The 24,766-nt window shown below is 37.8% G+C and overlaps 2 protein-coding genes across 2 annotated transcripts; one reads left to right on the plus strand and one right to left on the minus strand.

Moving 5' to 3' along the window:
* The first annotated feature begins 756 nt into the window (after window positions 1–756).
* On the plus strand, window positions 757–6,555 carry Fcer1a (Fc fragment of IgE receptor Ia). The gene is made up of 6 exons (XM_041643446.1): window positions 757–769; window positions 1,787–1,822; window positions 2,227–2,247; window positions 3,424–3,678; window positions 5,228–5,485; window positions 6,404–6,555. The coding sequence occupies exons 1-6, from the start codon at window positions 757–759 to the stop codon at window positions 6,553–6,555; spliced, it is 735 nt and encodes a 244-aa protein (XP_041499380.1).
* Window positions 6,556–11,633: 5,078 nt separating this feature from the next.
* On the minus strand, window positions 11,634–12,575 carry LOC121442035 (olfactory receptor 10J3-like). The gene has a single exon (XM_041643474.1). The coding sequence runs from the start codon at window positions 12,573–12,575 to the stop codon at window positions 11,634–11,636; it is 942 nt and encodes a 313-aa protein (XP_041499408.1).
* Between the last annotated feature and the right edge of the window lie 12,191 nt (window positions 12,576–24,766).

Below are 24,766 nucleotides of genomic sequence, written 5' to 3' on the forward strand. Positions count from 1 at the left end.
TCAGTGCCATGAGACACCAATTATTGAGGAAAGTATTTTATATAGGTTTCCTATTGCCTTAACCCAGCCCCACAAAATATTTCTATTATAATTATTTAACAAATAATATTAATAAAGGGAAGGTTATATATTTATTAAACATTTTTCAAATGCTAGAAGCTGTGCAATGTGTTTTACGCGCAAGATTTCTTACTAAATCTTATAATGATGCCATTGTCTAGATATCACTCTTCCTAGTTTATAAGTAGAACCCAACTATTTAGTTATTGGGAGTATTTGAGTTCTGCTCTGTAAATACCAACAACAAGCGGTTTTCAAAAATGTAGAAGTCAAAGATGACAGGAAGTTGGGAAGGAACATGGAAAGGAACTCTGGAATTAGTTTCAGGATATGTGTACAGATATGATCAAATAATTTAAAAATTTTTAAATAAAAAAAGGAAGTGAAAGAAAACCCCACGGGCTGCTCGATTAAAGCTCTTTCTCTGAAGCATACCATGGTGTCATGTTCTTGAACCATACATACTATCAGACGATATCCCCTTATTCCATGGAAAGCTGTGGCACAACTTCATGTTTAATTCAGCAGACTTCAATTGTCTTGGAGGAAGACCACAACATGACACATGGTGTCCCACGCACTTCACCTGTGAGATGTGCTTAAGCACATGGCTCTCACCTATTCCAGAACATTGGCAAATAGAAAACATTTGCATATGCAAATACAACATAGGTATTCATTTCTGTCATCATCTCTATGATCACTGGCCGTATCAGATCTTAATTCAACCTGAAAGAAACCAGTGAATTAGAGCGGTTCTGATGAGGAGGGGAGCTGTTAGTGTGCAAGGAGAAACCTTGTTCGTGTTCAATGATCATAAAATTTAAAGTTGGCCAAAGCTAGGATAGAGCGAAAATTAAGATGTCTCAATGCCGTACGAGAGGGTTCGTATCTATCTCACTTGTTATGAACCACATCAGGGCCCAGTAAAGGAAGAGCCTCTGGGACTATCTCCAAAGAACCAATCAGATAGTAGATCACAGGGAATCAGATGGAGACTCTCAGACTAAGCAAATGAACAAGATGCTAAGGAGGAGAGGATCAGTAACTGAGAGGAACCTCTAAGCAGTTCACCCATTGTTCTCCATGGCCTGGTGTGTTCTTAAACAGAACATAATAATGGCTGTGAGACTGATTTCAGGGTTACATGTTTAAATCCCAAATTTTCTATTCAATAGATGGCATTATAACATAGATTACTTAACCTTCCTAAGATCTATTTTCCCAACAATAAAATGCAGATTGTAATAAAATCTAATTTATTTAGATAGTACTATCTAACTCGTAAGATTTTTTTTGTGACTAGTATCAGTTATATTTACACAGTGCCTGGCACCTATCAAGGGATTCAATTAGTACTTACTTTATTCTGCAGTCCCCTATACCCCATGCTTCTAAGATGCAAACCAAATACTTGTGCATTGAATGGCACCATAAGGAAGCCTGTGGCTCTGCTGAGACCCATGGTCCTCAGCCACCAGATTCTAGGTGTGCTGCTGAAGGTGCGATGGGAGCAAATGGGTGACTATAAAATTGCCCAATTTGGCACAACGCTGTTATTATCTCTGGAAAAAGCCAAGCCCAGGCAAAGCTGATGAGTGAACCAGATATGATGCAGAAAACATTTCCTTCTCCTTTTTGGTTTCAAGCCTATTTTTGAAACCGTATAGCTCCCCGGCACAGTTAGCACCTGAAGGCACAAAAGCAATGGCTACTGGCACTGGAGGATCTGCCCAGCTGTGGTTACCAGTGTTGTTTTTCTGTAAGTATAAATTTACATTAATTCCCACCCCAAGGGGCCAAAATGCATCTAGAGAGCATCAGAGTTGGAAACATTTGGTTTGGTTTGGTTTTGGTGACTTTGTAGCACATATGCAAACCTTGGGGGCATTTCTGGGCACTGTGCAGTAGAGAGGAGCAAAGGTAACTGGGCTGAGCATCACCTCAGGGGGAAACCAGGCTAATGCTTGGGTCTTTTCAGTCCTCTGCATCTATTACAATACAGATAACAATAGAGGAGGATGGAGGAAAGAACGCCCTTCCTTCTCCCCACTGATCATTAAAACTTTATGAATGTGGGTCTCATTCCCACACCCATCCCAGTCTTCTTGCATCCTGGAAAACTGGAGGTAGTAGATGCTAACTTACCCTTTATTAATTTTGCAGCTCTGGCCATCACACTAACGGGTGAGTTATTTGTCCTTATTCCCTTGGTGTATCTGGACATTGCTCTCTTCTGCTGTTTGTCTGTATCCATCGTGTTTTCTCCTAGCTCTAAATTTTCTTCTTCCCAGAAAGTCTGCTTTGCAGATCTCCCTCTTCCCTGTAATTTATTACCCACCCCAGAGTTTCCCATATACTGTTTTCCCCTCTCAAGCCACCTCCTCTTCTGCTTAAGTCAACAGTCATGTCTGTTCTGATGTTAATCTCTCTTCTAGGCCTTTCAATGCACTCATCCGACTTTCATATTACTATCATTATTGATTTTTATAATTGAGAATCCTGTAGCTCAGATTACAACATCACTTACTGGGGCTTGCACAACCGATAAAAACTGGGTGCTATCGTAAGTCCCTCGGGTCTGATTATAATGTTTCTTGACTATATCACCCTTTGTCATCACCACGAGCAGTTTTTTAGTTTCTGTTTAAATTTTCACCACATCTCCTTGCTCCTGGAAGCCATCCAAGGTTGACACCCTCTTGGTGCTTTTCATGAGCCTTGAAAATTACAAACATTTCTCACTATATATATTCACAATTAAATAGTTTAAAAAATTTAGAACTCATCTTTTACCAAACCTATTTTATATTTTAATTTTAATTAATGCAATTTACTTACCTTGTGTACTAAAGTATACCAGTACTTGGTCTAGTCTGAAATGATTGACAGCTGCTCCTGATATGTTTTAATGAACTGAGGCTTTAATATTTATCCTTTATTTTTACATTCTGTTATTCAATAATTATTTAGTAAACACTAACTATGTATCAACCATTATGATAAGCAATGATTGGGAGAGTCAAGCATAATCTCCACTTAAAAAGCCTACAATTTACATTTATGAATACCAATTTTGAAGTTCAGAGAATTAGAGTAGGGTATGACATTAAATAATAAAATACTTCACTTGTTTCCAAACTTCTGTGTTTGAACCCTTACTTATGCCTGGACTGGTTGCTTTCTGAGACCACATCACTGTTTATTTCATCCTTTATTGCCTTTCCTAGACGACACCAAGACTAAGCCTTGTTACCAATAAGATAGACCATTGTTTGACTGTTGACATGTTTATACTTTTGAGACTGACTAATTTTCAACAAATTCAAATTTCTTTATCTTCATAATTTTACTTTCTTTAAGCCACTCAGAAATCTGTTGTGTCCTTGACCCCACCATGGATTAGAATATTTACAGGAGATAACGTGACTCTTACGTGCAATGCGAACAGTTCCCTTCAAGACAACAATACTAAATGGTTCCACAATGGCACCATTTCTAAAGTGACAACTTCACATTGGGACATCGTGAGTGCCACCATTCAAGACAGTGGAAAATACATATGTCAGAACCAAGGACTTTACAAGAGTAAACCCGTGTACTTGGAAGTGACGAGAGGTATGTTCTAGAAATGTGAGAATACTGTCTGTCTTTCACGAAGGAGCCACAAGAACTGTCTGCAGCCTTCCTAACCCTGCAGCCCTTTAATATAGTTCCTTGTGTTGTAAATTCTAGCCATAAAACATTGCTACTGTTATGAATAATAATATAAGTTTCTGTGTTTTCCAATGGTCTTGGGCAGTCATTGTGAAAGGGTCATCTGACCCCCAGAGGGGTCGTGACCCACAGGTTAAGAACCACTGCACTAGAAGCTGGTAGGAATGTAGGTTATTCCAAGAGATTTGGGGCTTCTCCCTCAAGACATCTAGGTGACTTTTCTTCTGCACCACTCCTTACATCCTCTCTTTTAATGGTCTATTCAGTCATCAATATTATTCCTCTGATCTGATTTTTTTCTATGTTACCTAGATGTAGACATGTATTCTGTGATCAAATGGTGTGATAGGCATATGAACACTGCAAAAAGCTGTGTATATATACTTGGATCATAATATTTGAGTAACAATTTGCTCTGAACAATCTGAGGGTCATGAAAGATATCTCTACATGTTCCTCATGTCCTTTACTGTTACTAAAAAATAATTCTATTTTTTATTTTGATACAATGAATATTGTTTATTTATTACTTTAACTGCCAAAATTTAATACAACATATCTAGCTATCAGTACATGTTTAATGAGAAAACTGTCTTTCAAATGCAAAAGTTACACATTACATTTTTCTTGAGTAGAAAAATGTTTTAACATCTGTAAACCCATTCTAAATACAAACTAAACCACACAGAATAGTCATTTACTTCCTGGTACTAGACTTTAGAGAAGTCCTCAAAGCATTTTTCTTAAATACAATATGCTTGCACAAGTTAGATATGTTCTCACCCAAAACTCTCCATTTATGAATGTTTTACAATTCTTAAAAATGATTTTAGCCATAGAATACAGTTCTTTGAACTTGCTGAGTCATTATAGACAAATAATCACTGACTATCTACAAACTCCTAAACACTGATACAGTCCTATATCTTTATACTCAGATCTATATAGGGAAGAAGATGGTAAATAAAAACTAAACAAATAGTTAAGATTTATATTTGTCTTTTAAGGAAGTATTTAGGCCAACTATAATTAACAACAGAACGGAAAAGCCTCTGTGAAGAAAGAATGGACCAAAAATAATTCTCATAATTCTCATAAGTTCAAGCATTTTTGGAGGAGTATTCTGTGTGTTCCCTCTTAACTAGATCCATCTAGAAGAATCTGAAGGGAATTCTGGTCTTTGGGATTTCCACAGTGGGCTCAGCAGATTATAAGACATTTTATGGCTTCTGACTGACTTTTCTGAGGGAAAAGGGATTCATTGGCATAGATTTCAAGTTATAAACAAAATTTTGTCTTTATTCTTTAATTGATAATATGAAACAAGAAACGGGTCAATTGACCCCTCCCATCTCTCTGTGGCTCTATCTGCTCCTCTCTCCCTGCCTTCCCCCCTCAGGGCACTTATCCATTGTTAAGTAAATAACAGTAACACATGACTGCTCTTCAGATTGGCTGCTCCTTCAGACCTCTGCTGAGATGGTAATAGACAATGAGTCCTTTGACATCCGATGCCATGGCTGGAGGAACGGGACTGTCCAGAAGGTCATCTACTATAGGAATGACCATGCTTTCAAGTACAGTTATGAGAACCCCAAAATCACCATTAGAAATGCCAACCTTAACGACAGTGGCTCCTATCACTGCACGGGCTATCTTAAGCGGCTGAACTACACATCCGAGAAATTCAAAATCACCGTAATAAGATGTAAGTTGACAAACAACAAGATAATACATAGTAGAGAAAGAGAAAGTGGACGTACAAGCCCAATGTTTAAAGTTAGTGCGTCTGTAATTGTCTGAAATGGCCAATAGACTTGCAACAAGGAGATCCAGGACCTATCTCCACAGCAGAGGCCTCATTTGCTAAGTGTTGATGGTAACACTATGCCCAAAACAAATTTTTATAAAGAATAATGAGATAGTTTTGTCAAATGGCTTTAAAAACTGTAAAGGACTGTCCAGACATAAAATAATATAATTAGCATTTAAAAATCATCAATTGCTTCTATGAAGAATGTTTGTATGTATCAAATTGGAAGTGGTTTGGGAAGTTTAAGGAAGCAAGCGTACAAAAAGTTTGGCAAGTCCATTTTAGCTGAGGATGGTGCTGAAGGAAATCAACTCTGCTGCAAGCTGCGTGTGCAGGTCCTGCAGGAGGCGAGTGAACCCACTGAGGCCAGGCAGGTGGGGCCTCTATGGCTCATAAGAAAAGCCTTTCTTCCAAAACGTCATGTAAGAGGGGAACTTTGAAATGCTTACCTTTGAAGAAGGAAATTTTTGCTTTATCTTGGCATGCTCATAGCTATCTATTAAAAAAAAAAAAAAAAAAAGCAAGTTGGCCAAACTTAGAATTATGCTCTGATGTTTAATTATCCTTGGCTCCATGCTGATTTCTTTTGTACTCCCAAATCATCAGCTCATGGCATCATGTTTCATGATTTTCAGTGACTAGAAGAACAGATAGACAGGGGTTACTGGGAAACATTTATTCCATCAGACTAAGGGTGGAAAATCATGTTTGTGTCCCTCTTAAGGAAGCTGGATCTCAGAACCGCACCCCCCCCCCCCGCCTTTCAGTTTCTAATCTGAATTGTGTAATTGTTGTATCTATGTTCCATTCTAGTTTACAAAAACAAGCATCATTGGCTACAGTTTATTATCCAGTTGCTGGTGGTGATTCTGTTTGCTGTGGACACGGGGTTATTGTTTTCAACTCAAGAACAGTTCAATCTAGCCTTGAAGATTCAGAAGACAAGAAAACGCAACAAACCTTAAAGCTTAATGCCTAACCTAGGCACATAAAGGAACTGATGCCATTGCTGGAATTTTTAACAGTGATTTTCCATAGCTTCTCAACTGTCAAAGGTCATTCCCAGTATCCATGGAAAAGTCTGTGCCCCAGGATTTGCATAAATGCTTCATTAAACTGTCTGCAGCTGGTTCAATGTCATGTAATAGCAAATGTTCAATAAACACCGGTTAATAATTTAAAGAATGAGTTGATTCCCTTATTTGTATTTGTTAAAGGGAAGCACAGTTTGAATAAAGCAAGTGTGGAGTCGTGTGGCATGGTAACCTTAGAGATTCTGGACTTCTTCAATTGTTTGCTTACTTCTAGAAGAAAGACCCATGAGGGCACAAATTTATAATAACCTTTCCTGGTCATTGTAAGAAGGAGGTAGCAAGAAGACATAGTAGGACACTGGTGAGGTTGGCAATGTTTCATACTCTGCTTTCCACTGCTAGGAGATTTTGATTCTTGATAAAAATTGAAATGACCAAAAAACATGGGAAGTTCACACCAGGATTCCTATGTAATCAATTTAGCCTTGTCAGATAAACCAATCTTATAGTTGCAACTTGTATCATATCCTCATAGAGGAGCAAGGCAATGGCTTTTGAGTAAATGATAATCATGGCTTATAGTCCAGGGCAGAGGTTCTCAACCTGTGGATCATGACCTCTTTGGGTCAATTTGTAGCAATGAAAATATATCCTGCATATCAGATACTTGCACTATGATCTACAACATAGCAAAATTACAGTTATTAAAAAGCAATGAAAATAATTTTATGGTTGGGGTCATTGCAACAAGAGGAACTGTATTAAAGGGTTGTAGCATTAGGAAGGTTGAGAATCACTGGTGTAGTTCTCCTAATAAGTTTTTGGGTAAAGGGAATAGGTTTGTGTTTATCTCTTTCATTTTGTTACCAAACCATTTAGTGGAGGCTTGGGTCTGTCTCAGAGTGTGAACTGGGTTAAGTTTCTTCCCTGCAGAGATATCCATTATTAGTCACACAGTATAAGACATGGATCAAACTCTTTATTCTTTTACTTTCTAGGTTTATGACTTGAGAAAACCTGCTTATATATTTATGAGTCAGGCTTTTCATTTCAATAAGAATGAGGATAGGCAACATGTCTAACTGAATTCCTGCCTATGCTCATGCAGAAAATGAATTCAGGCTTAAGAAAAACTCTAAGCGACAGGATCCATGCTGTCAGTGCTGGACTGGCACTTATGACATCCCATGAGAGCAGAGGGTATTTACTTTGCCCAGACTCTACACCTACTGACATTGTGGGAAACAGTATGAGGGCAATTTGTAAACCCTGCCTAAACCTGAAATATTCATTTCATCAAGAAATGTTAGTGGGATATACATAGTAATTACTTCATTTTTTTTAAAAGATGGGAATATGCATATAGTACATGACCCCCTTCTCTTCCTCCTACCCAACATTTTCCTCATTTAATATGGTAAGGAATGACTCCATCCCTGGCACTTGGGATCATATAAATAGGTGTGGTGAATGTGGAAGTGATTTCTTCTGGGACGCAGGCAGGGAAAAGTCCCCACTGGAAACTCCTGGGTGATTTTATGGGAAACTTTCTCTGCTTCCTGCCCAAGGCTTATTTCAGGATAAACCTTTAGACCACTGTTGCCAATATACACAATCAAGACACATTGTTCCACAGTTTCCTACAGTGTCAGTGTCTCCGGTGCTGAGCTAGACAGGAAGTTCCTCCTTTATCTCAGACTTGGTTGCAATGCCAAATACTCAGTTAGGAACTGAGAGGTGCTTGATGTGGGCAGAAATTCCAGGCTTGATCAGCTCGAGAGACTTCTGAGGAGTTTCTAGAATCCTGACTATCGCTGTTAACTCTTGCCTCCCTATATCCCCAGTTAAGCCTGGGATGGCCATGGGTGGAGCAGAGAGATGGAAGTCCATGCTGCTTCTCACTGGGTGCTGGACTGGGCCAGGCTGCTGGCAAGCCTTTGAGATTCTGTTTTTCCTGTATGGGAAGGGACTGGACAAGGTGGTCTTAGAGTCTCCCTATTCTCAGACACTGCCACTCATTTACACGTGTGACTCTCTAGGCTCAGGGGTTCAGCAGTCATTTCCCGCTCAGTGCCGGGGTAGATTTCCTTTCATGCCCCATCACTGGGCACCCGGATCTGTCACCATTTTGGTGTGCTGATTCTCATATATAAATTCCCAGCTAATTTCAGATCTGTGCCTGCCATTTCTATTTTATTTCTTTCGCCTTCATGGCCATTTGCATTCTATTACAGAAGTAACTTAGAAAATTACATTACTATTCTAATAGTTAGTGGTCCCCAGATTATACCCTTTCTTAAAGTGTCTTTTTAAAAATATATGTAAAATATTTTGATCTATGTCAAAGAGTGAGTATGTTATACAGGTTAGTTGAGAAATTTCCTTTCTCGATTTACCTGTTTGTCCTTTTTGGTCACTTCTGAGCTGTACTAAATTAATCCAGAACAGAGCATAAAGCAACATTTTTTCTCCCTCAAAACAGATAATCACAAATCCTTATGAGTTTCTGCTACTTAGGGGATGGGAAAACAAATGAACATCTCCTGGCTTGTGACCTTGAAAGATAAATTCCTGGAATGCCTCCAGTATAAAGATTCGGCAAAAGAAGTATCAGGAAAGACTGTTTAGGAAGTAAGTTCTTAGAAGAAAGGTGAATGCCTCCTCATTCAACGGAAATGAAGCACAGAGGGGCACCTCCAAAAACCCAGAGATGCAGCATCCTGCTGTGGCAGGCACAAGCCCCCAAGGCAGCCTAGGTCTATGGATGACTTTAAAGTTTGTCTCCTGTCGTAAATCACTTGCCCAGGTCTGGACTGTTTCTTAGCAAGTCCTTGTCCCCATATGGTGCTTCAGTTGTTACAGTATTTCCTATTAAAGCCATAGTCGACTGATGCTCCAGAATGGTTATCAAGGTCATCTGCATATACCATTTGTAACATCCATATTCTTCCATTTTCAAACTGAAAAGGCATAGGTATATGGTCAGTCTTGTTGTTCCTCAGTACAGCACAGACAGTGGGCAAAAACCTCTCTGCAACACTGTGGGGTCGGGTGAAAAGAATCTGAAATTACAGAAAATTCAGATGCAAAAATTCTTAACAAAATTTCAAAATGGTTGTGTCCTCATAGATATAACTCAGCACTTGTAACAAAAACATATTTCAAAACTGAAAGAACAGAGCTCATCCACCTGCACTAGAATACGTTAAGGCCAAAAACTTTTTTTCCACATATGCCAGCTGTTCTAGAAATGGAATTCTAAAATACAGCTGCAGATTGGTGACCCCAGGAGACAAACTCCAGGGAAGAGGCTTGAATGTAGCACCCCACCTCTGCTGGGGCGAAAGAAGCAGGGGTGAAAGAGAAAAGCTGAAGTGTGAAATGGTCACAGCAGAAGCTCTAAACCACCCCACAGATGGCAGCTCTTCATAATCATCATAGAGAGGAGACATTATGGAACAGGCAAACCACTAGAAGCAGCCCATCCCCCAAACATGATAAAAAAAAAAACCCCAGAGATGCAGACCCTTAGCAAGGACACTTCCTGAAGGGGACTCACTGAGAGCCTCACTCCAGGATTCTAGGTAACCCAGAGAGTTCATATGTGAATCCATCTGAGGATGACATCAGCCTTTGACAAATGCATCTTTAGACATGTGATGCTGATCTACTGCCCATCCCATCTTTACTTTATATTTTTACTTAAACAGAATCGCTAAGCCATTTTTTTTAAATTGTCTTTTAATCAACTCTGCCAAAAGGAAGCACCCTCACCGTTTCTGGAAATCTGGACATGTAGTAAAGACATAGCACTTCATGTTCATTCCCTGTGTAGATTTCATATTCTCGTCTTTTCTTTTTCCAAAACGACACGTGCTATCCTAAATCAAATCACAGATTGTTCACTTTCATGGTTGTGCTCCACAACTGCCAAACAGTGGATCTGATGTTCTTTTCACAGTGATGTCTACCCTTCCATACCCATTTTCTTTATTCTAGAATTGAAAGGGTAGTAGACAAAGCTCACCTTGTCAGTATGGTCTTATTCTGGATGTGAGTTTTATGAAGTGTGCATAATAGGACTGTGGATAGCTCACACCTGTACTTTCTATAGCTGGTGCTGGTTTACTTTCTTACCACTGTGCTGCCCTGCACTTCAAAGACATACTTTAAGTGTCTTGAAAAATCCTCCAAGTCATCACAAAGTATTAATGCAATATTCATAAAACAGAATATAAGATATAAGATATGTCTTTATACTGACTGCACCAGCTGCCTTAGCAACAACACACGTGTCTTTCTACACCTGTTTCCATAATTGATATATATCAGATTTAGAAACTTGATGAATTCGTGTTTTAACAAAGTTGAATTGATACAGTCTTTTATGTCTACCAATGAGGATCTAGTCTGAGAAATAATTTGTAAGCAGTTTTGTCATTGTGACAATATCGCAGAGTATAACTACATACCACACAAAGTACCAGCTCAGGCTACACAACAAGCTTTTTGGCTTCTGCCTTTAAATATGAAGTCTATCATTGGCTTGAAGGTGGCTGTGGGATACATGACTGCAACTCACAATATTTTCGTGGAGAGTGCAGCCATATGCATATATGAACAGGCCTATAGACAAAGCAGTTTGCCTCTGGCTTTGAACAAGGTCTAGGTTTAAAGGGGTTTGGCAGGGGAGTGAAAAGGTATTAGTCAACCATGACACACATAGCTGGGCCAAAGCTTTCAATTAAAAGCCTATCAAGCCTCTGGATAGAAGTAACCCAGGCTTATAATTTTTCTTTCTACTTACACTAAATATATAAAAATCATCATCTCATTCCTCTAGAGGAGAGCACAGAGAATTCTGAGAGCATAGAAGGAAGCCTCTAGATCATTAACCATTAGTACATTCTGGTCTTCTTGATACCATAAGTAAAGGCATTATTAAAAACAACTTTTAAAAAAGTGCATATTCACAAACTGAAGGAAATTAAGTTCGCAAATGAGCCTGATTAAGATGTAAGTGGCTTTTGCCATATGGCTCTGCGTAGGGCATCTTTGACCTCCTTATTCCGTAGACTGTAGACTAAAGGGTTCAGCAGGGGGGTGATAAGCGTGTAAGTCACTGAGATGAGTCTGTCCTGCCCGAGCAAGCTCTGGGACTTAGGCTTCAGGTAGATGATTGCAGTGCAGCCATAGTGGATGACGACCACTGTGAGGTGGGAGGCACAGGTGGCAAATGCCTTTTTCCGACCTTCAGCTGAGGCAATCTTCAGGATGGTGGAGATGATCACAATGTAGGAGATGAAGACCACACCCATGGGTAGAATAAGGACACAGACACTGACAACCAAGTTGATAATCTCATTGATAGTGGTATCTGTGCAGGCCAGCTTCAGCAGAGGTCTCACATCACAGAAGAAGTGGGGAATAACAAAGCTATCACAGAAGGGTAGGCTAAACACAGATGTAACTTGGACAATAGCCATGCCTAGGCCAGTTCCCAGTGACCCAGCTGCCAAGTGGACACAAGACTTCCTACCCATGATGACTGAATACCTTAGTGGGTTGCAGATGGTCACATAACGGTCGTATCCCATGACCATGAGTAGGAAACAATTGTTGATTCCAAAAGTTAGATAAAAGAAGATCTGGACCACACAGTCTCGGAAAGCAATTGTGTGGTAAGGATTGAGGAGGTCAGAAAGCATCCGAGGTATAATGGTCACGGTATAGCAAGTATCAGAGATGGACAATATGGCTAGGAAGAAGTACATTGGAGTGTGGAGATGATGATCCAGGTGAATAATAGTCACGATGATCACGTTGCCAGACAGAGTCAGAAAGTATAATGTTAGAAAAACAACAAAAAAAGCAAGTCTGTGCTGCCAACCAAAGCTGGAGAAACCTTCAAAGAGGAACTCTGCTACAAAGGTTGCATTTGACTTTAACATTAAGACTAGTGTATACTTCAGGGAGCAGAGGGAGAACTGAAAGCTGTGATGGGTCAAACATGAACCAGTGGGCTGGACCAAGGCCTTCAGAGAAGAGTGTGTCTACCCTGGGCAAGGCTGGAAACCCCAGAGTCTCAAGGCTCAGCTACTGGAGAACTGCTCGCTCTTCCTTTCTGTGCTACCTTTCCTTTGGGACTGTAGAACTTTTCAACATGACCATGAGATCGAGAGCACAGATGGAGACAAAAAAACCAGGTAGATCAAAATTAAAAGAGAGTTGTAGAAATAGTCTATCTTCAGTTTCTTGAGTCATATGTTAGTCATATTTTAACTTCTATGAAATTTCTACCACGGTTTTCAACAGTGATTACATTTTGTTTATATTCCATCAGCAGTGTTCAATATTTTCTAACACTTGTACATATTAAAAATATTTATTTATATTATTCACAAATTCATACATACTTATAATTTGTTTTATATACATCTTAATTTTTAGGATGTTACATCTAATTGTATATTTTAATTTTATTTTTCAAAAAATTAGTGATGTTAAATAACTTTTTGTATGCTTACTTAAGTCACAAATTTAAAGTGTTAGCTTTACTTTCATATTTATTATAGTGCTAATGATAATAGATAATCTAGAGAAACAATCCAGGGGTCTATAGACAAAAAATGACTAAAAAAATTAATATTTGAAATAGGTTGTTGTGGTGCACCTGGAAGGCAGAGACAGTCTGATCTCTGAGTTCAAGACCAGCTTGGTCTACAGAGTAAGTACCAGGACAGCCAGGTCTGCACAGAGAAACCCTGTCTCAAAACAAAACGAAACAAAAACAAATGACATTTAGGTAATAGGATATAGTTCATTCTGAAAGCAAGGAATTCTGAAATTTGTAGCAATGAAGATTCATCTAAAGTATATCAATCAAGTGAAACAAGCAAGACAGAGCTGGACAATTTGTGTGAATTAATTAATGTATTCAAAATAATATAGGGTAAATTAGCATTATTAGTAATTATCAGTAACCAGAGTAGAGAAATTGGAAAATTACTGAACAACTATAACTTTTCAGTATGTAATGTGAATTACTTTTTAAGATTTTTCTGTCTAACATAATGACTACGTTAATAACATTGTGTTAAAATTTTAAACGTTTTGAGAGGGTAGAACACACAATAAAGCATTGAGACCCTCCAGCAATGTTTGAAGTTCATGGATATGTCTATTGCATAATTGTGGTGTCCACACCTAACTGCTGTATTTGATCAATATTCATGGTTTAATGCATATCAATTATGCTTCAGGATAATTGCCTTAAGAAATAAAAAAACAGTGCCGGCAAGATGACCCAGTGATGAAATTCCAGGCCTGAAGCTTGGTCCCAGTACCCACATGGTGGAACTCTCAGAAGTTGTCTTTTGATATCTACATGCATACCACCATGTGCATGTGTGCATCACACACGTACGCATATGCATGCATGTGTGCACAAACACAAATAAAAAAATGAAATATAACTATTTCTAAATAAACTACTTGACCTCGAGAGAACTGGATCTAGGTCGAAAGGAAGTATGATACTTGATGTGAAAATCTATATCTGGGAGAAAAAAAGACCAGCAATTTAGTAAAAGATAAAGATTAAAAGTAAAAACCTGTGTGAAACTAATATTCTTTCTACATTTCACCTAATACCTCTACCTCAGAACCCTGGTCTAGTCCTAGACATTGCCTCTCTAGCCCTGGCATCTATCTACCCATGTCATCCTCAAAGATCCTAAAAAGAAGCAAAGCCACCGCCTAGTTTTCCTACAGTGCCTTGTAATAGCTGTTCTCTAGCATCTGGAAAATGGCTTCAGAGTGTTTCAATACACGTATTCTGCCACTTTCTAGAATTCTAGCCCAAGGAAATAAAAGGGATAAAATGAACTGAGAATCTTCGACAAGGAGAGAATAGGCTTTCCTATGTTGAAGCAATGAGAAAATTCATTTAAACAAAGAAGGAAATGAAGTTCTATGATTTGCTTTATTTCTCCATATCCCACATAATGTCAGGAATATAAAGAAACTGGACCATCTACCTGTTGTCTTCCCCAAGGTGAAGTCAGAACAGGAGGCTATAATAGGCAGAAATACCCTCCCATTTTTATCAGGTTTAGCCTTTACTTCCATTCGGAAAACTGAGGGTCCATTTAATTGCTTTTCTTCCCTTACACACTGCCTTAACGGCATAGTTTTCTGAAACACCCCTGTCTTCCCTCTCCTTCCCACTTCCCACTAGCACTCCACACCTGATGCCCATCATCCTGCCCTGTATGCAAATGTTTCTCTATCTATGTTGCACGTTCCAGATGAGTTGATCATTGTCCACACTTCTACATGAATGCTGTAATCATGTTTTCATGAAAAACTACTCGTAAGACACTCCTGCATAAATATCTTCAATCACTTCAAAGTTTTAACCACAATGTTCAAAATTCCCTTGCAAACTGATTATAGTAATAGAACACAGGGCTGCGACAAATTAAACAGTTTAATGCAGATGAAGAATTTGATCTAGTACTTGACAAACAGGAAGCCCATAATAAATAGTCATTTTATTAGTAGTTATTCCTTTCTGTTTGACAACATAGCCAGTTGAAATTCAATCACACCTTTCTGTACTTGTAAACAATCCTTTGAATACTTCAAACCTCATTTTATAAATTTTCTAATTTCCCCATCTCATTCGCCTTTGAAATCTTTGTGGAGGTGCATTGAGCAGAATCACAAATAGCTATATGAACTGCCCCATCACGGGTATGGATTAAGTAAAACACATTTTTTTTTTTGTTTCTAACAGTCTGCTTATGATGCCCAAAATTTTACTTCGTGGTGGCTGCTTATCCAACTATTGTAACTGGGAACAGTGGGCAGTTTCATCAGAATCCTTGTCTGGTATGCAACTGATAATTTGGAGGAGACTCCTTTATAAGTTTCCATTATGCCAGCATACATTAAAATTCTTGCTCGTTACTCTTAGAACTTAATTTCATTTCAGTGAATGAAAGGCATTTTTCAGGGCTGCACTTTTATGCTCATGGCCTAGAATATTTTTTTCTGCCTTCTCCAGTGTACTTATTAACAGCCTAAAAGTTTCTCTCCTGTTACCATTATGTGATTGCCTCTTAAACAAAGAAGAGTAACTTGGAGACATTGATAAGAGTAGAGGTACTCATCTAGGCATTGGGCATGTAAGTAAGGAGGACAGGATGAGAAATGGTAAAGTATGGAGTAGCAATTGGATGGAAAGCACAAGGTTCATGGAATGCTCTAGTTTAGAGGGCTTTTTATTGCCTTTCTTTTCTATCAGGTAGATGGCATAAAAGTTCATACCAAGTCTTGTCTCTGGACAAATTCTGGATGAGTGTATTGTTTATGTTATTTTAGAGAAGGGAATATATATACTGATGCATTTTCTGAATGCTTCAACAATCCCCTTTGCATATTACTTTGCTGAAACTAAACTTTGCTTGGTTACCTTCAGCAAAACCATGTCTTTAACTACAATGTATTCAATGGTTCAAAGTATAAGAACAGTGATAGTGAAAGAGAAACACAACACAATCAAGATGGTCTTTGAGCTCACAAAACTTGTGTTCCTGAACCGCTTTGGACAACAGAATTAATGCAAAGCCCTTCAAGTATTTTATTCCCTTTTTACCACATTATACAATATATTCATTTGTATTCTAGACAGACCCATATAGGCCATATGAGAGGCCATGATCACCTTCTTCTATAGACTGCCACTGGGATGGAGATGTGACAACTGATTGTTTCTTGTAAGTGTTCCCCCTCTTAACAGAAAATAAATTAAGACTCACCAGGTAGTTAGCTTCTTAGATCTTCTAGAGAGCTGTGTTCAAGCCCAATTCCCATCCATAATTCTGAAATCTTTATCATCTATAATAATATATTATAGATTTTTTACTAAAAGATACAAAAATGTTCCTAAGATTTCTGTCAAGGCTCTTTTTAAAAATATCTAAAACCTACCAGTTACTCAACTTTAGGTTACTTAGAAAAAAAACAATTATATATTACCCAATACACAGAGTTTTGTTACAGTTACTGAGGTTTTAGAAACCCCTGGTTTGTTAGCAGCTGACAAACCTCCAAGAAACCACACCTGAAAGTAGCTACTTCAGACGAGAGAAACAATACCAGTCATCCTGTGTTTGAGACCAAAACTAAAGACTAGTTTCTTCAGGTTTTCTAGTCCTACCCACAGTGAACTTGTGTGTAGATCATAAAGCAGTAACTCTAACTGGGAGGAGGGTAATAAAGCTCAAAACTTCTGCCGGTATCCTGGGCATCTTTCTCCCAAGTAACCCTTTTTACTCCCTAATGATTAATGGAAGAAAATGAGCTATGAACAGTATGGTGCCTTGAGACCTCACTACTGAAGCAGTTCATTACCTAACCCTGACACTCGCCCTTGGGAGAAGAGAGCTGGTTGAGTTATTAGAAGCTATCTCTCTGGTTAAAAGTTTAATTTTCCATCTTGGACTGGGTCAGTATCCTATTGAGATCTAGGCTATGTTTTCTGTTCATTTCTCCAACGCCAACAGAAGGGATCTTATGGCCTAGTGAATTCTAAGAAGAGAGCAGAAGCAGCTATCAAATAGAGTTTGAGCAAGAATCTTTAGAGTCAGACATACACAGGAATGATTTCTGGTACTTTGACACTTGAAGCCACTTTAAGGTGTCTAGGTGGAAACATCAATCCTGTCCCAGAACCTATTGTGTGAACTTTTAAACTGGTATGTCTCATCTCTGCTTCAATCACCTCATACTTTACACTCATTCTGAAGCCTTAACTCAAGTTGGCCCCAAACCTGAGCCTCACTGGTTATCCTTGCTACCCTTCAACCATTTGATTTCCCATAGCCCAAATAGATATTAATCTACAATTTTAAAATAAACAAAATAAGGACTCATTTTCACATTTGTGAGGCTGTTTAGATTCCTCACATTCAACTTTGATCTCTCAGTATTCTTATAATTGGATTGTTGAAGCAATAATTACTAAGACTTTTCATTTGTTCTTATAAAGTGCTACATATAAAGCTATGCAGTATACATACACTCACTCATCACATCCCCCAAAAACCTTACTTAGAACATAATTATACCTGCTTTCCATGACATGATCTTTTTTTTCTCTGGGGCATTGAGCTGATAATTAAGAAACCAGCATAAAAAATAAGACCCATAAGACACCTGATCTCATAAGTTACGGCATACACACACACACATATATATATATATATAACATAATATATATATATATATATATATATATATATATTACTTTAAAGTTTTTTTCAATTATAGTGGACTTGCCAGAGATAACAAACTAAGAAGTCGATTTGTAATACTGAACAGAGGATTTGAGGACTGATTCAGTTTCCATAGAATGGAATTTTATGCTTTTTGTTGAGCAGATAGCTGTTTAAGGAGATGAATTTTCTCATCCAGACCTTTGTTTATTCATCTTTTAGTGATGACATCATAAAATAAAATGACTCTGGTTCTCTGCCAAATTTTGCGTCCCACTCTGAGTTCTTCACATTGTTTTACATCACCTCACACTAATGCAAGAAGTGTGTGTGTGTGTGTGTGTGTGTGTGTGTGTGTGTGTGTCTAAGAAACTGAGTTCAGTGAGAGAGCTAGAGTCATTGATTCTTTACCAGGGTTCTTTTCAGCCTTCCACTCTTTATTTCTTTATATAATCAATTCTCCTGCATCCCTAAAGCAATGCTATCATCACTGAGTGATATAGAGATAATTACATTCTTTAAGAATCAAGCATTTAGAAAGAAGGGATTTAAATAAATGTGTTCATCTGACATTCAACTCTCTGTGGATTCTTTAAGGAACTGTCATTTAGTGTTTGTAGTCTTTGGTCAAAAGAATCTAGAAACTGACAGAGCATCTGCAATCCCCATATGTGCTTATACATGGAAGAGTCAGTGGAAACCCTCACAAAGATTGAAACTAGATCCAAGTTAACTTAGTCCCCAGTTAGAGAAATAGGATCTTGTCCCTCTTACCACCAGCCAGGGAGTACAATAAAATCCCTACTACAGGAAGATAATGTAATCTGGAGCTTCAATTTGTCTTTATAATTTATTTATACAAAGTGGGGATAAGAAACTCTGGCCTGCCAGTTGATGGGACCAACATCTGTTTGTGTACAGACATCAAGATATAAAAGAGTTCAGAATTTAAAATCAATTAATGAACAAAAGGAAAGGTATTTTCGAAACAAAATGTATGTGATAGTTTAATTTTAGTAATCACAAAATTAAGTTGATTTTCAGTGGCTTTAATTTATGTATTACTTATAGCTATTTTGAATTACCTTTGCAAAATTTAATACAATAGAGACTATGGTCAAAAACCTTAAATTATTTATTATTTGACCCTTATCAGGAAAAAATTAGACTCCTGATAGATATTCAGAATGCAACAGAACTTTACAGATGCAGCAGAAGAAAGGAACAAAGAGCTAAATGTCAAGCAGAAGGCAAAGCACACCATAGAGACAGACCAATAAAAATTACTCTGTGGACTCAATAAGATACAACTTTAAAATGACTTCAAATGTTATAACCCCTCCCAAAGATGATCCACAATGAATTTCACCTGTGGATAAAGCCCTTTATTATACTATGGACAGAACTGAAGTTGTCAAATTTCTAATATAATATAGCAAAGATGATAGGATATTGCTACCATGTTAAAATGAATTACCTAGAGATCTGTCTTATTATACATTTTAGAGAAGGATACATACAGTTAAAGGCACAAAAAAGAAGTTAAAGTTAAAGGTCCATGTAACAATACTGGAGAAAGACATAGTGTTGTGTTATAAGAGTACCAGTTGTAGTAAGGGGCCACTAGTTTGTTCCTGGATGCACAGCCCCAAAATAATCACACAGAAACTATATTATTTAAATTACTGCTCAGCCTATTAGCTCTAGATTTTTATTGGTTAGTTCTTATATCTTAATTTAACCAATTTCTATTAATTTGTGCATAACCATGTTCCTGTGGCTTACTGGCAAGGTTCTGGCTAGTCTGTTCCCGGTGCTAGCTACATGGCATCACTTGACTCCACATTCTTTCTCCCAGCATTCAGTTTAGTTTTCCCGCCTAGCTCTATTATGCTAAGCCACTGGCCAAAACAGCTTCTTTATTCATTAACCGACAAAAGCAACACATAGACAGAAGTTCCAGCCCGTGACAGGACTATATATATGCAAAACACCTGAGTAATTTCTACAAACTAAAACTCACAATTGGCAATCAGAAAGAAAAGAAACTTCAGTCTCTAATCACAAGGACCTAATTCTCTCAGGAGTTTGGAAGTGCATGCCACTCTGTAGCAATGGCCACACCCCTATACATACTCTACAGGTTCAAGAGACCTTGAACAGAACACTCAACATGATGGTGCCCAGATACCTGAGTAAAGAAACAAGTCAAAACTGTATGTTTATTTAAGTATTGAGTTTGTTATATGGCAATTAAAATATTACTATGATCAATATTGGATGTAAAATAATGGACTCATGAGCTGAATGTTTTAAAATGGTGATGAGAAATAAAAATGGGTAAACGGACATCTTCAAAGTGGTGAAAGAAAATAGCTGCTGAATGAGTTCCAAACTCAGTGAAATACTCATTAAAAAGGAACCCAAATTTTGTTATTGAACTTGTATCACATGTCTTTATACAACTTGGAAAAGTCCAGTAAGTCATATTAATGAAAACTCTCATATCCAGACACAGACTCTTGGGGGATTATTTTCCAATTTACATTCTTTCATGATCATGAGATAAATCTTTATCAATAAGTGAATGTCATTAAGTTTCTGCCTTTTGATCAACCATCATTTAGAAAGAGTAATCCATGCAAAAGAAAACATGGATAATGCAAATTCAGATCCATTTTTTAAGTTTGTTTTCCTGGGCTACTATGATCTCAGGATTTCATTTCTAAAAGGAGCAATAACTGTAATCCCATCATGCTCTTAGGCTCATCTCAAAATCAATGGCACATGAGACCACTTCCTGAATAGAAGTTCTCTCCAGTAGCACTGACACTGAGATTGACAATTAGCAAACGGGACCTCGTGAAACTAAGAAGCTTCTCTAAGACAAAGGACACTACCAATAAGACAAAATGGCAGCCTACAGAATGGGTGAAGATCTTCACCAACCCCACATCTGTCAGAAGACTGATATCCAAAATATGTAAAGAACTTAAGAAACTAGACATCAAAATACCAAACAATCCCATTAAAAATGGGATACAGTTTTTTTTTTCAGAGACAGGGTTTCTATGTGTAGCTTTAGTGTCTGTACTAGCTCTTGTAGACCAGGCTGGACTCAAACTTACAGAGATCTGCCTGTCTGTGCCTCCAAGTGCTGGGATTAAAGGCATGTGTTATCATCACCCAGTGGGATACAGTTTTAAACAGAGAATTCTCAACAGATCAAGTTCAAATGGCTAAGATACACTTAAATAATTGTTCAGCATCTTTGAATATCATGCAAATGCAAATCAAAACAATTTTGTGAGATACTATCTTACACCAGTCAAAATGGCAAAGATCAAAAATGCTAATGACAGCCTATTTTAGAAAGGATATGGAGTAAGGGGAATATTCCTCCATTGCTGGTTGAAGTGTAAACTTGTGCAGTCAATTTGGAAACTAAAAATTCATCTAGCTCAAGACTCACCAATACCACACTTGGGCATATACCCAAAGGATTCAAAATCATATCACAAGGACACCTGATCAACTATGTTCACAGTAGTATTATTAGTCATAGGTAGAACCTGAAAACAACTTAGACGTCCCTCAACCAAAGAATGGATAAACAAAATGTGGTACATTTACACAATGGAGTATTGCTCAGTGGAAAAAAAAATGACATTATGAAATTTGCAGGCAAATGGATGGAACTAGAAAAAAGTTATCCAGAGTGAGGTAACCCAGACCCAGAAAGACAAACACAGTATGTACTCACTTATAAGTGGATACCAGACTATAGTCCTCAGTCCCAGAGAAGCTAGGTAGCATGGTGAACCCTAAGAGAGACACACGGATCTCCCTAGGAAGAGGGAATAGATGAGATGCTGTGAGTAGACTGGGGTGATGGGGAGTAGAGGAAAGGGGATGCGGAAATGGAAACATGATGGATTATGATGGTCAAGTTGGAGCCAGGATGGAGGGGGAGAGTAATGAAAGAGGTATCTTGATAGAGGGAAGCATTAAAGGGTTAGGAAGAAACCTCGTGCCAGGGAAACTCCCAGGACTTAATTTAAAATAACAAATAGCCCTAATAGTCTTTTTTAAAATTTATTTATTTATTAAAGATTTCTGTCTCTTCCCCACCACCGCTTCCCATTTCCCTCCCCCTCCCCCAATCAATTCACCCTCCCTGGTCAACCCAAAGAGCAATCAGGGTTCCCTGCCCTGTGGGAAGTCCAAGGACCACCCACCTCCATCCAGGTCTAGTAAGGTGAGCATCCAAACTGCCTAGGCTCCCACAAAGCCAGTACGTGCAGTAGGATCAAAAACCCATTGCCATTGATCTTGAGTTCTCAGTAGTCCTCATTGTCCGCTATGTTCAGCAAGTCCGGTTTTATCCCAGGCTTTTTCAGACCCAGGCCAGCTAAAGAAAGATATTCCTTTGAATATACCCAGCCGGCCCTAATAGTCTTTAAACTTCACTCTGAATCTTTATATGCCTGGCCTCTGTCATCTGCATTGCTCTCAACAGTCTTATCTTTCCAGCCCCTACAGAACATCCACCAAGCATTGAATAGTCAACATTTTTTCTTACACAAAGTCCTCCCAAAATCCTCCCTACAATGACATAGTTGTGTCTGTCATAGTGATACCCCATTCTTAGACTGACTTTCCTTAATCAGTTTCCATTGCTGTGATGAAACACCATGATGGAAAGTAAGTTGTGGAAGGAGGTGTCAAGCTGACACAAAACTATCAAACACATTCACTGACATTGTTTGCAGTATGTGCTCTTTCTTTCTCAAACACTGGGAAGGCATAGGCATACTTTGCGCATGTTTCATTATTGCTGATTTTTAGCACATCACTATACTTGAAATTGTCTTTCTAGATGGTAGAGGCATCAGGCTGCAGTGAAAATAAACTGTCCATAAGGAATTGTTGGAAGACAAAAAAAAAAACATATATCTTGATCCAAAGAAAAAAAATCATGTTTTTATTTATAACCAGTTTTTTTCCCAAGAAGATAATACTGTGTTGTTGACAACGAAATTGAGTCACAATGAATTTAGCTCAATAAACATGATAGAATCATTTTTTAAAACTTTCCACTACAATATATCATAGCTAAAAATTTGAGAAATTGTCTTATGCCAATCATTGTTCAAGAAATGGAATCTTAAATAGTGTAGTTTAGAGGTGTTGGTAATGGACTGAGATATATACTTAAGTGCATCAAGTTCATTGTAGGGTGCTCCCTGCTACTCTGTCAAAGAGAGGGAAGCAGGAATGAAAAGCAAAAGAAATTGAAGTGATAGAAAGTCACAGAAAAAAAACCTCAAACTATCTCATAGATGAGCACTCATGTGGGAGCTAGATTATCTTTTCATAGTCATCAAAGAGAGTCAATTCCCTGAAATAGAAAGCCACTGGTGGCAACATGTACCCAAAACTAAGTAGAAATTTAGAGGCTAGGGTTCCTTAGCAAGAATTATTCCTGACGGGGACTCACTGTGAGCCTCAGCCCAGTGTTCTCCCAACACTTGGAGAAATGCATATGCAAGCCCTGATTGGTAAAAGCTGGGGATGTACACCAATATCCAACAGATGACTTCAGAAAAGAGTTGATATTACATATATCATCAGACTTAGACTCAACAGCTTTGACCCAAGTTCACCAGAACTGTGAGACAACCATTTTTAATTGTATTTTGCCCAAATACAATTAAAGTAAAACCACCATCAATTCTACAAATCTAGACACAAACGCAAAGGTATTCCAATCTCAGTGTATCACTTTATTTCTGTAAAGTGACATATGTTTATTTCAATGAAAAGACTTGTTCATTTCCACAGTCTTGCTCAATCCCCAGCATTTTATAGGAGATGCATTACCTCTACAGAATCATACCACAGGATCAGACACAAATTGTTAGAACCTCTGGGCATTTGTTCTCCAGCATAGATGACTAGCACAGAGGATAACAGTGAGAGAAAAGCTCCTTCCTCATATCAAATCATCCATTCTCACTTTCCATCACAGACAAGGCAGACATTTAATGCTGTATTGAGCTCTCTTTTAAAGCAAAGATCTGAAAGTCTTCTGAAAATTAACCAAAAAATGTTTAGGAACAACCTATATTATTGAGTGTAATTTTGGAGTTCTGTTCATTAATAAATATTATTTGAGTTGTAGTTAAAGTGCTTACAATTTTAGCAACTGTGTTTTTCTAGAGCTTAGATTCACCCTAAAAGATGAACTATACATTTACTGGGTTCCTTTCAACCTACGTACCCCTTTACTTGAATGTAAGAAAAATAGGTTAAACTCTTTTCTTTTATTTTTGATTATTATTTAATTACATTATTTCTCTTTCCTTCCTCCCTTTAAAGGCTCCCAGGTACCCCTCCTTGTTCTATCCAAATTGATGGCCTAGTTTTTATATATGTATAGATGCATATATTCATGTAACAGCAATTAACATATATATACAAAATGGTATATTTAGCAGTATATATCTTTAGGAATATATAATATAGTACATAGCATTTGTTATATGTGTTATATATACATATGTATGTTATAAATAACATATATAATATATAAATTATTAACTACATCCTGCTCAAGTCTATGCAGAGTTACTTGTATATATGTTTTTGGTATTGGATATCAAATAGGTGTACTTTTCTCTGAGTAAAAGTATTTCTCCAGGTCTCACCATTCCTTAATTTTCCATAGTTCTTTGTGTAGGAATAAGGTCTCGTGGGCTTCCCCCCATCCACTTTGGCATGTCTATATTTGCTGTCCCTTTTTTAGTTCATGTTTAGTTTCATTTTGGTAAGACTTTAGGTGTGTAGCTTCTCATATT

Source organism: Microtus oregoni, unplaced genomic scaffold (genome assembly GCF_018167655.1).
Source record: "Microtus oregoni isolate MIOR12 unplaced genomic scaffold, Mior012 000086F_ref0000336, whole genome shotgun sequence".
Classification (NCBI taxonomy): domain Eukaryota; kingdom Metazoa; phylum Chordata; class Mammalia; order Rodentia; family Cricetidae; genus Microtus; species Microtus oregoni.